Source organism: Mizuhopecten yessoensis, unplaced genomic scaffold, assembly GCF_002113885.1.
Source record: "Mizuhopecten yessoensis strain PY_sf001 unplaced genomic scaffold, ASM211388v2 scaffold715849, whole genome shotgun sequence".
NCBI classification, from domain to species: domain Eukaryota; kingdom Metazoa; phylum Mollusca; class Bivalvia; order Pectinida; family Pectinidae; genus Mizuhopecten; species Mizuhopecten yessoensis.
The window spans coordinates 1-14,138 of NW_018479822.1; the positions used below are offsets into that span (position 1 = coordinate 1).

The following is a 14,138-nucleotide window of genomic DNA, read 5'->3' on the forward strand; positions in this document are numbered from 1 at the left end:
TTTAATCGATTCGATGTTAACGTTGAAGGTAACTGATATGTTTATGAGTCCTAACCGATTCGATGTTAACGTTTAAAGTTACTGATATGGTTATTATTCCTAATCATTTCGATGTTGACGTTGAAGGTAACTAATATGTTTATTAGTCCTAATCTGATTCGATGTTAACGTTGAAAGTAACTGATATGGTTATTAGTCCTAATCAATTCGATGTTAACATTGAAGGTTACTGATATGGTTATTAGTCCTAATCGATTCGATGCTAACATTGAAGGTTACTGATATGGTTATTAGTCCTAATCGATTAGATGTTAACGTTGAAAGTAACTGATATGGTTATTAGTCCTAATCAATTCGATGTTAACATTGAAGGTTACTGATATGGTTATTAGTCCTAATCGATTCGATGTTATCGTTGAAAGTAACTGATATGTGTATTAGTCTTAATCGACTCGGTGTTAATGTTGAAGGTAACTGATATGTGTATTAGTCCTAATCAATTCGATGTTAAAGTTGAAAGTAATTGATACGTTTATTAGTCCTAATCGATTCGATGTTAACATTGAAGGTAACAGATACGTTTATTAGTCCTAATCGATTCGATGTAAACGTTGAAGGTAATTGATTCGTTTATTAGTCCTAATCGATTCGATGTTAACGTTAAAGGTAATTGATACGTTTATTAGTCCTAATCGATTCGATGTTAACGTTTAAGGTATCTGATATGTGTATTAGTCCTAATCGATTCGATGTTAACGTTGACGGTAACTGATATGTGTATTAGTCCTAATCGATTCGATGTTAACGTTGAAGGTAACTGATATGTTTATTAGTCCTAATCGATTCGATGTTAACGTTGAAGGTAACTGATATGTTTATTAGTCCTAATCGATTCGATGTTAACGTTGAGGGTAACTAAATGTTTATTAGTCCTAATCGATTCGTTATTAACGTTGAAGGTAACTGATATGTTTATTAATCTTAATCGATTTGATGTTAACGTTTAAGGTAACTGATATGTTTAATCGATTCGATGTTAACGTTGAAGGTAACTGAATGTTTATTAGTCCTAATCGATTCGATGTTAACGTTGAATGTAACTAATATGTTTATTAGTCCTAATCGATTCGATGTTAACGTTAAAGGTAATTGATACGTTTATTAGTCCTTATCGATTCGATGTTAACGTTTAAGGTATCTGATATGTGTATTAGTCCTAATCGGTTCGATGTTAACGTTAACGGTAACTGATATGTGTATTTGTCCTAATCGATCCGATGTTAACGTTGAAGGTAACTGATATGTTTATTAGTCCTAATCGATTCGTTATTAACGTTGAAGGTAACTGATATGTTTATTAGTCCTAATCGATTCGATGTTAACGTTAAAGGTAATTGATACGTTTATTAGTCCTTATCGATTCGATGTTAACGTTTAAGGTATCTGATATGTGTATTAGTCCTAATCGGTTCGATGTTAACCTTGACGGTAACTGATATGTGTATTTGTCCTAATCGATCCGATGTTAACGTTGAAGGTAACTGATATGTTTATTAGGTCCTTATCGATTCGATGTTAACGTTGAAGCTAACTGATATGTTTATTAGTCCTAATCGATTCGATGTTAACGTTAAAGGTAATTGATACGTTTATTAGTCCTAATCGATTCGATGTTAACATTGAAGGTTACTGATATGGTTATTAGTCCTAATCGATTCGATGTTAACGTTGAAGGGAACTGAATGTTTATTAGTCCTAATCGATTCGATGTTAACGTTGAAGGTAATTGATATGTTTATTAGTCCTTATCGATTCGATGTTAACGTTTAAGGTATCTGATATGTGTATTAGTCCTAATCGGTTCGATGTTAACGTTGACGGTAACTGATATGTGTATTTGTCCTAATCGATTCGATGTTAACGTTGAAGGTAATTGATATGTTTATTAGTCCTTATCGATTCGATGTTAACGTTGAAGCTAACTGATATGTTTATTAGTCCTAATCGATTCGATGTTAACGTTTAATGTAACTGATATGTTTATTATTCCTAATCGATTCGATGTTAACGTTGAAGGTAACTGATATCTTTAATCGATTCGATGTTAACGTTGAAGGTAACTGATATGTTTAATCGATTCGATGTTAACGTTTAAGGTAATTGATATGTTTATTAGACCTAATCGATTCGATGTTAACGTTGAAGGTTACTAATATGTTTATTAGTCCTAATCGATTCGATGTTAACGTTAAAAGTAACTGATATGGTTATTAGTCCTAATCGATTAGATGTTAAAGTTGAAAGTAACTGATATGGTTATTAGTCCTAATCGATTCGATGTTTACATTGAAGGTTACTGATATGGTTATTAGTCCTAATCGATTAGATGTTATAGTTGAAAGTAACTGATATGGTTATTAGTCCTCATCGATTCGATGTTAACATTGAAGGTTACTGATATGGTTATTAGTCCTAATCGATTAGATGTTAAAGTTGAAAGTAACTGATATGGTTATTAGTCCTAATCGATTCGATGTTAATATTGAAGGTAACTGATTTGTTTATTATTCCTAATCGATTCGATGTTAACGTTGACGGTAACTGATATGTGTATTAGTCCTAATCGGTTCGATGTTAAAGTTGAAGGTAATTGATACGTTTATTAGTCCTAATCGATTCGATGTTAATATTGAAGGTAACTGATTTGTTTATTATTCCTAATCGATTCGATGTTAACGTTGAAGGTAACTGATATGTTTATTAGTCCTAATCGATTCGATGTTAACGTTGAAGGTAACTGATATGTTTATTTGTCCTTATCGATTCGATGTTAACGTTGAAGGTAATTGATATGTTTATTAGTCCTAATCGATTCGATGTTAACGTTGAAGGTAACTGATATGGTCATTAGTCCTAATCGATTCGATGTTAACGTTGAAGGTAACTGATTTATTTATTATTCCTAATCGATTCGATGTTAACGTTTAAGGTAATTGATACGTTTATTAGTCCTAATCGATTCGATGTAAACGTTGAAGGTAATTGATTCGTTTATTAGTCCTAATCGATTCGATGTTAACATTGAAGGTAACTGATATGTTTATTAGTCCTAATCGATTCGATGTTAACTTTGAAGGTAACTAATATGTTTATTAGTCCTAATCGATTCGATGTTAACATTGAAGTCAACTGATATGTTTATTATTCCTAATCGATTCGATGTTAGCGTTGAAGGTAGCTGATATGTTTATTATTCCTAATCGATTCGATGTTAGCGTTGAAGGGAACTGATATGTTTATTATTCCTAATCGATTCGATGTTAACGTTGAAGGAAACTGATTTGTTTATTATTCCTAATCGATTCGGTGTTAGCGTTGAAGGTAACTGATATGTTTACTATTCCTAATCGATTCGATGTTAACATTGAAGGCAACTGATATGTTTATTATTCCTAATCGATTTGATGTTAACATTGAAGGCAACTGATATGTTTATTATTCCTGTTGAAGGTAATTGATTCGTTTATTAGTCCTAATCGATTCGATGTTAACTTTGAAGGTAACTAATATGTTTATTAGTCCAAATCGATTCGATGTTAACGTTGAAAGTAACTGATATGTGTATTAGTCTTAATCGATTCGGTGTTAATGTTGAAGGTAACTGATATGTGTATTAGTCCTAATCGATTCGATGTTAACGTTAAAGGTAATTGAAACGTTTATTAGTCCTAATCGATTCGATGTAAACGTTGAAGGTAATTGATTCGTTTATTAGTCCTAATCGATTCGATGTTAACATTGAAGGCAACTGATTTGTTTATTATTCCTAATCGATTCGATGTTAACATTGAAGGTAACAGATACGTTTATTAGTCCTAATCGATTCGATGTAAACGTTGAAGGTAATTGATTCGTTTATTAGTCCTAATCGATTCGATGTAAACGTTGAAGGTAATTGATTCGTTTATTAGTCCTAATCGATTCGATGTTAACATTGAAGTCAACTGATATGTTTATTATTCCTAATCGATTCGATGTTAACATTGAAGTCAACTGATATGTTTATTATTCCTAATCGATTTGATGTTAACATTGAAGGCAACTGATATGTTTATTATTCCTGTTGAAGGTAATTGATTCGTTTATTAGTCCTAATCGATTCGATGTAAACGTTGAAGGTAATTGATTCGTTTATTAGTCCTAATCGATTCGATGTTAACATTGAAGGCAACTGATATGTTTATTATTCCTAATCGATTTGATGTTAACATTGAAGGCAACTGATATGTTTATTATTCCTGTTGAAGGTAATTGATTCGTTTATTAGTCCTAATCGATTCGATGTTAACGTTTAATGTAACTGATATGTTTATTATTCCTAATCGATTCGGTGTTAGCGTTGAAGGTAACTGATATGTTTATTATTGCTAATCGATTCGATGTTAACATTGAAGGCAACTGATATGTTTATTATTCCTAATCGATTCGATGTTAGCGTTGAAGGTAACTGATATGTTTATTATTCCTAATCGATTCGATGTTAACATTGAAGGCAACTGATATGTTTATTATTCCTAATCGATTCGATGTTAACGTTGAAGGTTACTGATTTGTTTATTATTCCTAAACGATTCGTTATTAACGTTGAAGGTGACTGATATGGTTATTAGTCCTAATCGATTCGATGTTAACATTGAAGGCAACTGATATGTTTATTATTCCTAATCGATTCGATGTTAGCGTTGAAGGGAACTGATATGTTTATTATTCCTAATCGATTTGATGTTAACATTGAAGGCAACTGATATGTTTATTATTCCTAATCGATTTGATGTTAACATTGAAGGCAACTGATATGTTTATTATTCCTAATCGATTCGATGTTAACATTGAAGGTAACTGATATGGTTATTAGTCCTAATCGATTCGATGTTAACGTTGAAGGTTACTGATTTGTTTATTATTCCTAAACGATTCGTTATTAACGTTGAAGGTAACTGATATGGTTATTAGTCCTAATCGATTCGATGTTAACGTTGAAGGTAACTGATATGTTTATTAGTCCTAATCGATTCGATGTTAACGTTGAAGGTAACTGATATGTTTATTAGTCCTAATCGATTCGATGTTAACGTTGAAGGTAACTGATATGTTTATTAGTCCTAATCGATTCGATGTTAACGTTGAAGGTAACTGATATGTTTATTAGTCCTAATCGATTCGATGTTAACGTTGAAGGTAACTGATATGTTTATTAGTCCTAATCGATTCGATGTTAACGTTGAAGGTAACTGATATGTTTATTAGTCCTAATCGATTCGATGTTAACGTTGAAGGTAACTGATATGTTTATTAGTCCTAATCGATTCGATGTTAACGTTGAAGGTAACTGATATGTTTATTAGTCCTAATCGATTCGATGTTAACGTTGAAGGTAACTGATATGTTTATTAGTCCTAATCGATTCGATGTTAACGTTGAAGGTAACTGATATGTTTATTAGTCCTAATCGATTCGATGTTAACGTTGAAGGTAACTGATATGTTTATTAGTCCTAATCGATTCGATGTTAACGTTGAAGGTAACTGATATGTTTATTAGTCCTAATCGATTCGATGTTAACGTTGAAGGTAACTGATATGTTTATTAGTCCTAATCGATTCGATGTTAACGTTGAAGGTAACTGATATGTTTATTAGTCCTAATCGATTCGATGTTAACGTTGAAGGTAACTGATATGTTTATTAGTCCTAATCGATTCGATGTTAACGTTGAAGGTAACTGATATGTTTATTAGTCCTAATCGATTCGATGTTAACGTTGAAGGTAACTGATATGTTTATTAGTCCTAATCGATTCGATGTTAACGTTTAAGGTAACTGATATGTTTATTAGTCCTAATCGATTCGATGTTAACGTTTAAGGTAACTGATACGTTTATTAGTCCTAATCGATTCGATGTTAACGTTTAAGGTAACTGATATATTTATTAGTCCTAATCGATTCGATGTTAACGTTTAAGGTAACTGATACGTTTATTAGTCCTAATCGATTCGATGTTAACGTTTAAGGTAACTGATACGTTTATTAGTCCTAATCGATTCGATGTTAACGTTTAAGGTAACTGATACGTTTATTAGTCCTAATCGATTCGATGTTAACGTTTAAGGTAACTGATACGTTTATTAGTCCTAATCGATTCGATGTTAACGTTTAAGGTAACTGATACGTTTATTAGTCCTAATCGATTCGATGTTAACGTTTAAGGTAACTGATACGTTTATTAGTCCTAATCGATTCGATGTTAACGTTTAAGGTAACTGATACGTTTATTAGTCCTAATCGATTCGATGTTAACGTTTAAGGTAACTGATATGTTTATTAGTCCTAATCGATTCGATGTTAACGTTTAAGGTAACTGATACGTTTATTAGTCCTAATCGATTCGATGTTAACGTTGGAGGTACAGTAACTGATATGTTTCTGCGATAATAGTGTTTAGGTGTTGATAAACAATACACCATCCGAAATTCATCACCTCGAAAACAGAAGAAACAGAATTTTTAAGAGAAAGGGAATGAAATAAAGACAATGTAATTTTTTAAATATTTTACTCAACAAAACTTGACGACTGTACATAATTCAAGCTTTATCCAGACTTATAAACTTGTAACGTTTTCACTTTTAAATGTCACTTTTGTTCTTGTTATGTAACCAAGTACGATGCTTTGGCAATTCGAAAATGTTTTCATGTAAATGTTTCATTCACTAGATCAAGTCACCTGAAAAAGAATAATAGAAATCAGTTACGAGAAAGACACAAGAAAATAATACATAAAAGTAGACGGTATAATACAAAATTACATGTTTTTGAATTTGTTTATGTGTAACATTTGTAACACATAAAGTTGTAAAGTTTCAAAAAAATACGTCAATGTGAATAGTTCATTTCGTCATTTATATTCTTTATGCATTCATGCAATACATTGGATTAATGACAGACAAAGAGACCGGCACGGCTTAACTTGAAATCGAATTAGAAGATTATTCAATTAGGCTATGCATGTGTTATACTCCTGGTCAGTTTTCGATGAAGCAACGTCTCTTGCGAGCAAGGTACCTTAACTCTCGAGCTCGCAGCAGTAATTTGCACCGCTCGCACAGTATCCCTGATCAACGGTTCCCTGCGGGCAGTCGTCCACATAATCACAGGAGCATGAGGAGTAATAGGATGTAGGTGGTGGCTGATTGACTGGTGGTGGTGGTTGATAAAATGGTTGATAATAAGGTGTGGGATTAAACCAGAACGGTGTAAATTGGTAAGCAGCGGGAGCAGAAGCAGGAGCAGGTGCAGCAGGAGAAGCAGGAACGAAGGGTGCAGGTGCCGCAGGTGCGAATGGTGCAGGTACCGCAGGTGCAAAGGGTGCAGGTGCCGCAGGTGCGAATGGTGCAGGTGCAGCAGGTGCGAAGGGTGCAGGTCTAGCAGGTGCAGCAGGTGCGATAGGTGCAGGACGTATAGCAAATGGAGCTAAGGCATCGGGTTGTGGAGCGGCTGGTGCAGCAGGTGGTGCCGCCGGTGGGGGTCCTCCAGCAGGTGGTGCTGCCGGTGGGGGTGGGGGTCCTCCAGCTAGTGGTGCAGGTGGTGGTGCTCTTCTGGCAGGTGGTGCTGCCGGTGGGGGTGGGGGTCCTCCAGCAGGTGGTGCTGCCCGTGGGGGTGGTCCTCCGGCAGGTGGCGCGGCGGGAGGTGGTGGTCCTCCAGCTAGTGGTGCAGGTGGTGGTGCTCTTCTGGCAGGTGGTGCTGCCGGTGGGGGTGGGGGTCCTCCAGCAGGTGGCGCGGCGGGAGGTGGTGGTCCTCTGGCAGGTGGTGCTGGTGGTGGTGGTGGTCCTCCGGCAGGTGGTGCCCTAGGGGGCGATGATTTCGCTGCGGCTATAAAAGTTAAGAACAATATTCCAATGAGAAAAACATAATTCAATGATTGTTTTTATGAACATTATGTAACGATGAAACACAGTTTGCGAAAAATTATGATTTATATCCTTTTGATACCTTAAGATATGAATACTGATTAACATACGTAACCAAATAGTTTTTACAATGTCACATTAATGCAATTTCGCTTTTTTTGAATAATATTAATATTATATGTCTCACAATTAAACAAAAAGCGTAAGAGATGATGTGTTGTAAAATCATTAAATTGTTTGATTATGAACAGGTTCAATGCATACGCGTAATTAAGCAGGAATTAACGATATATATATGTATTCTGAGAATAAAATCCACCAAACAATGAAAACGTGCCTATTCTTTATTAGTTAACAGTTGACAGAATTTTCTGATATGACAAACATATGTTAATATATATGTTCACCTGGATGGCCCTCATCAAAAGCAATACATATATATACTTGCGATACATTGAACAATAGCTGTAACATAGAAATAAAAATTTGGCGATAAGTATCGATGGCAATAGTTTATGTTTGTTTATGCTGAGCATCCACCAGAGGTCAAATAAATGAGGCAATGGACGACAAGAGCGATGCACATATTAGATAAATTCCTTGACGTGTCAATGGACATACATCAGATGACAGCGATGATAATAGCATGACTGTCGCCTGACAGAAATGAGTCACGCGTACAGCGATGACCTGGCCATTTTTACTCCGCACGCTTTGTCCCGCTGGAAATTGACATGTTTAAGAAGATGTGCATTGATATATCTGATACGGTAATATAAGCTGTGTTTCAACCTTGGAGAATCGCCGCTATAGATCGCCTCCTTCTTTCAACGAAGTCAATATAGATATTGCATTTACTTACATGTACTTTTATGTTATATCTGCATGGTTGACCACGTGTAACCCCCTAAGGCGAAAAAAAACCCATTATGCTTTCAGAAGAGTATCACTTTTGCGCGCCACAACACACTTTTGCGTGCCACAGCCAGCGTTTACATTATTACCGGCTATTACATTATTAAAGGCGTTCGTTTTGGCGGCGGTAACATAATGATCTTGGACGGTAAACGCACCATTTTCATAGTCGGAAATTGCCATTTGAATTGGTACCGTTTTTGTGATAATGATTATGAGACCAGCTACGGTCTTCTTTTCGTAACGTCATTAACTCTTGGCGCCTTTTTGCAACCCGGCAAGACCACACGAGACCCACAAAAGCCCCAGTATCTTTAAGTTTCTGAGGTAAATCAAACAAAATCCGTGTGTTGACTGGTCTACAAAGTCACTAGATTAGTCTCCCGACCTGTCCCCCATAGCACTTATGTATCTTATAAGCCCTGAAGTTTACTGGTACTTGCCTTACACATTAGAGGCATACTGGCTTTATTTTTGAATGAATAGGAAATGAGATAGGCAACCCACAGGTCGCGGGATTGGCTATTTGTAGGTGCATGCCCGATAGTAAAGTAGTTTGAGTTAATATATGTCCAGACACTACCAAACATTTTGTCTCACTATCCATCTAGTGTTTTACGTAACAGTCTGTCGATTTTCTATTCGTAATAACGGAGCTGTGTCATTAAAAAACAAGGGTTTGTTTGTTGTTTTTGGTTTAACGTCCGCGCAACAGCCAGGGTCATATGAGGACAGGTGCCGAGAGAAACACAACAGCCAGGGTCATATGAGGACAGGTGCCGAGATAAACACAACAGCCAGGGTCATATGAGGACAGGTGCCGAGATAAACACAACGCCAGGGTCATATGAGGACAGGTGTCGAGAGAAACACAACAGCCAGGGTTATATGAGGACAGGTGCCGAGGGAAATACACCAGCCAGAGTCATATGAGGACTGGTGCTGAAGGAGATACAGCAGCCAGAGTCATATGAGGACGGGTGCTGAAGGAGACACAGCAGCAAGGGTCATATGAGGACAGGTGTCTGGCGAGACAACAGCCAGGGTCATATGAGGACAGGTGTCTAGGGAGACAAGAGCCAGGGTCATATGAGGACAGGTGTCTAGGGCGACAACAGCCAGGGTCATATGAGGACAGGTGTCTAGGGCGACAACAGCCAGGGTCATATGAGGACATGTGTCTAGGGAGACAACAGTCAGGGTCATATGAGGACAGGTGTCTAGGGAGCCAACAGCCAGGGTCATATGAGGACAGGTGTCTAGGGGGACAACAGCCAGGGTCATATGAGGACAGGTGTCTAGGGGGACAACAGCCAGGGTCATATGGGGACAGGTGTCTAGGGAGACAACAGCCAGGGTCATATGAGGACAGGTGTCTAGGGAGAAAACAGCCACGGTCATATGAGGACAGGTGTCTAGGGAGACAACAGCCAGGGTCATCTGAGTACCGGTGTAAGGAGACACAACAGCAAGGGTCATATGAGGATAGGTGTCTAGGGAGAAAACAGCCATGGTCATATGAGGACGGGTACCTAGGGAGACAACAGTCAGGGACATATGAGGACAGGTATCTAGGGAGACAACAGCCAGGGTCATATGAGGACAGGTGTCTAGGGAGACAACAGCCAATGTCAATTGAGGACGGGAGAAAAAACAGGTGGTTAGATTTTCGAAGCTCCTCTGTTATAGAATCGAAGCTCGTTACCCAGAATATATAAACGTTGTCTGCATACCTACTGATGGCTACAATAGATTAATTAAGAGTACGATTCCCGAGGTACACCTATCCCGCTGTTCTTGTATAAAACGTATGTTTCGGCGATATCGTAAGGTAGGTGCAGGTATTGGTGTAACTTAAAGCGTAATAAGAATTCCTTCTTTAAGTTACTCTAAATAGTGGTCTTGATAAATCCTCTTTCAGTAGCGCACAATAGGGTTTTGTATGATTAAGGGTAGAAAATATTACTTTAAAATAAGAATATATATATCTTTTACGTCACTCACAATATCAGTTTGGGTTTCTAATGGTTATTAGAAATCCTTCATACAGTAACTATGCGAATTGTGTTCCTGGTGGTAATGAACAATTTTTCTGTTAGCAATTCAAAATAGCGCTTTGAGTTGTGAAGAATATTGACAAATGCTCCAAGTAACTCCAACCGGCGAGTTGTGTTCTTGGAGGTAATGAGGAAGTCTTCTGTTAGCAATTCAAAACAGCGAATTGTGTTCTGGGAGGTAATGAGGAAGTCTTCTGTTAGCAATTCAAAACAGCGCTTGGTGTTTTTTTGGGGTATATGTTAATAACTTTTTAAGTAACTCCTTATAGTGTGTTTAAGAGTAACGATAAATCTTTCATTCAGAATACTTGAAATTTGGTAACTTTGAAGGCTTTTCAAATAATAGCATCAGGGAAGATTTTTGCTATTAAAAAACGTTTTGCGTCTTCTGAGATATATGTGCCTTTTCAATTTATTTCAATTATAATTAGCAAAATCTGTTTGTATTAGATGAATTCGTCGAATTCAAAGGTTGGAAAAGTTCATTATGTATTTCAGGGGTGAATGAAAACTCGCGAAAATGTACATTTCACAAATAAATATATGTTTTCCAGTTTACACTAGATTGGCAGAGGAGGCAGAACTTTGACGTTAATTATTTTAAACCTATTATATTGATAACAAAAAGGTATATTAAGGCTAAAACTGTGCGATACATTAAGGGTGATTACAAACTAATTAATTTCTTTAAACCCGAACATATTTAAATATGCCATTTCTATTGAAAGCAATTGACTGATATCAATACAATGTAATACCGCTATGAGAAATCAGGAAAAAGGGTTGAAAGCATAGTTTGATACAAGTGTTGGTATGTAAACGATTGAATCAACCTTAATTGAAAAGTGAAAATTAAAATAAAATAGGCTTAAGACATTTGCAATTAATGTCAAAAGGTTGATTATAAATTCAAATAATTTCAAAGGTAAAGATTGTTTAAACCAACTAAATGTTTAAAGCAATAGTCAATTTTCATCATTAAAAAAGGGGAAAAAAACGTACCTCTATATTTGAATTGTGCTGTGCACACACCAACCAGTAATCCTAAAACAAGGATTGACTTTCCAATCATGATGGCGATTCTTCTTTTCTTCCACTCTAAACAAGCTACCTAGCTACAATTGGCCTCTCAGTTTACCCGAAAGCTCCAAAATGTGGGGAAGAGCTCTACTATTCGCTTTATAAAGAACACGCGCTATTAATGTCACCAAAGGTATATCAATCTTCGCTCACGAGTGATAAACCTAAGCAATCTACCTGCGTCATTAATGTTGGGCCTCATTGCTGCTGCGTCATTTGTGCATGCTGTGTATATACACGTCACAATTCTGGTCATTGGTACGTTTTGAAAAATTCGTATTCTAAAAATATGATGAGTTCCATATTTTGAAACGTGAAATGTTAATCGGCATTTTCTTCGTTATTTTTTTTTTCTTCAAATTTCCGTGGTCAGAAAAGCGTATACCTTTAACGAATTGACATAAAAGATGGCAGGAAAATGTATATATATTAATGTCTGGATAGAACTTCAACGACAACATACAGGGAATATCTTTTTTTGTGTATTTGAGTGACTGTCCAGATGATAAGTTGTAGTCAGTCTTATACTTAGAAAAGATTGCATTATCTACTGAATAAATTAGTCACATTACTGTAACGGTTATCTCCTATCAAACAAAATTTCCACGCTTCTACATATTTAAACTCTGTTATATGACGTCAGTAACTGTTGGTGGCATACCATTCTGTATATTACAAAATGTGTATCAATATATGACAGGGGAGATACCTTCACACCTATACCATGGATAATATGTAATATATCCTTCACTCGTTTATACGCTATTCACACGTTGAAATTTCCCCCCATTTTTGTTCATTTTAGAGCATTTCTTTCAAAGGATGTGGTTAATGTTTATTAACCTCACAACAATTAACGCTTAGGTAGGTATTCTAAATGAGAAATCCAATTCTATTGTTTTCATACATATTTGATAAATAAAACATGATTAAGTCTAGTTGACAACCGTCTAACCAGAAGGTGGTCTTAACAAGTCGGTCACGGAGACATAGGGTCGGATGAATTTCCTCCCGGGAATAAATACGGTTTATCCTGACAGGAAATATGTACAAACCTGATCCAATGCAAACAGGTGGAGAGGGCTACATATCATTATGTCACATGACAGTAAACTCCAGGAGAAACATTTGCTATGACTTTTAACTGCAATTACAGAGGTATTCAGGTGACAGAGATCACACAAGGAATACATTAGGCTGCATCAGTAACAATAATCAAGTCGAAGCGTCCATATCACCACTGGATCTTTTAATCGGAAAATAGTTTCAACTTCGTAATGGTATACATCTATACCGAATAATATACATTTGGCTTTATTCTAAGATATTCAAAGTGCATATTTTAGCGATGGCCTTATTTTTGCGATTTTTGCGCTTTAAAAATTGCGCTAAATTATGATTGCGCCAATTGAAGACCATGTATATTGTTTCTAATAGTTTTTTGCATGTGCGAATTCGTCAAAGCGCCGATCTCTTTGAATTTAATAAAACTATAAAGTGTCAGTGCGAAACAATATAATACTGAAATGTTAGCATAAGCGTAAGTCGGTAAAACTAAATTAAAATACGAACAACATTTACATTGGGACATTTGAAAAAGTACAAAGATAATAAGACTATCCGTTTGGGAAAGGTAGGCGTCTTTTGCTTCATCGAAGTCAATCTAAATCTTTTTCTAATGAAGCACGCCAGGCAATATTTATTCATTGTATTTATTCCAAGGGTATTATTATTAACCTCATTCGCAGTGATTCCGAAGCGCTATATTAGGTACTTCACTAAACAAACCGAGCTACATATATTGAATCCAGTGTTATGAACACATTCCGATAAATTAAGAACCGTTTATCATTTGTAGCACTTCTATGTAATGTCAATAGTTAAAATCAACCTCTTCATAACTCCATACATACGCCTTGACAGAAGATGCAGTTCTTAACAATTAAGTTAAGAGAACTTTTACTATAATTATTACATCTATTCGAAACTTCGAGACATTTTTAAAAACAGCAATACTCTAAGTAGTTAGTTACACACACATTTCAAAAGTATACAACTCTTTCACTTTAGTATGCAGTGATGTTTTGACCAATAAACAAATAAACAGACGGACCAGTCAAT

At 36.0% G+C, this 14,138-nt stretch overlaps 1 protein-coding gene across 1 annotated transcript; it reads right to left on the reverse strand.

The window, feature by feature from the left end:
• Window positions 1-6,594: 6,594 nt before the first annotated feature.
• Window positions 6,595-12,096, reverse strand: LOC110441303 (basic proline-rich protein-like). Its single transcript, XM_021484416.1, has 3 exons — window positions 11,940-12,096; window positions 7,121-7,927; window positions 6,595-6,782 (listed from the first exon to the last, which is right to left on the reverse strand). The coding sequence occupies exons 1-2, from the start codon at window positions 12,007-12,009 to the stop codon at window positions 7,122-7,124; spliced, it is 876 nt and encodes a 291-aa protein (XP_021340091.1). The 5' UTR covers window positions 12,010-12,096; the 3' UTR covers window positions 6,595-6,782; window position 7,121.
• Between the last annotated feature and the right edge of the window lie 2,042 nt (window positions 12,097-14,138).

Bases quoted from the DNA above. Each gene is read 5' to 3' on its own strand.
- LOC110441303 (XM_021484416.1), bottom strand. From the start codon at position 12,009: ATGATTGGAAAGTCAATCCTTGTTTTAGGATTACTGGTTGGTGTGTGC. The intron at 7,928-11,939 runs GTACGTTTTTTT...TAACTTTTATAG, and splicing joins AGCACAATTCAAATATAGAG to CCGCAGCGAAATCATCGCCC.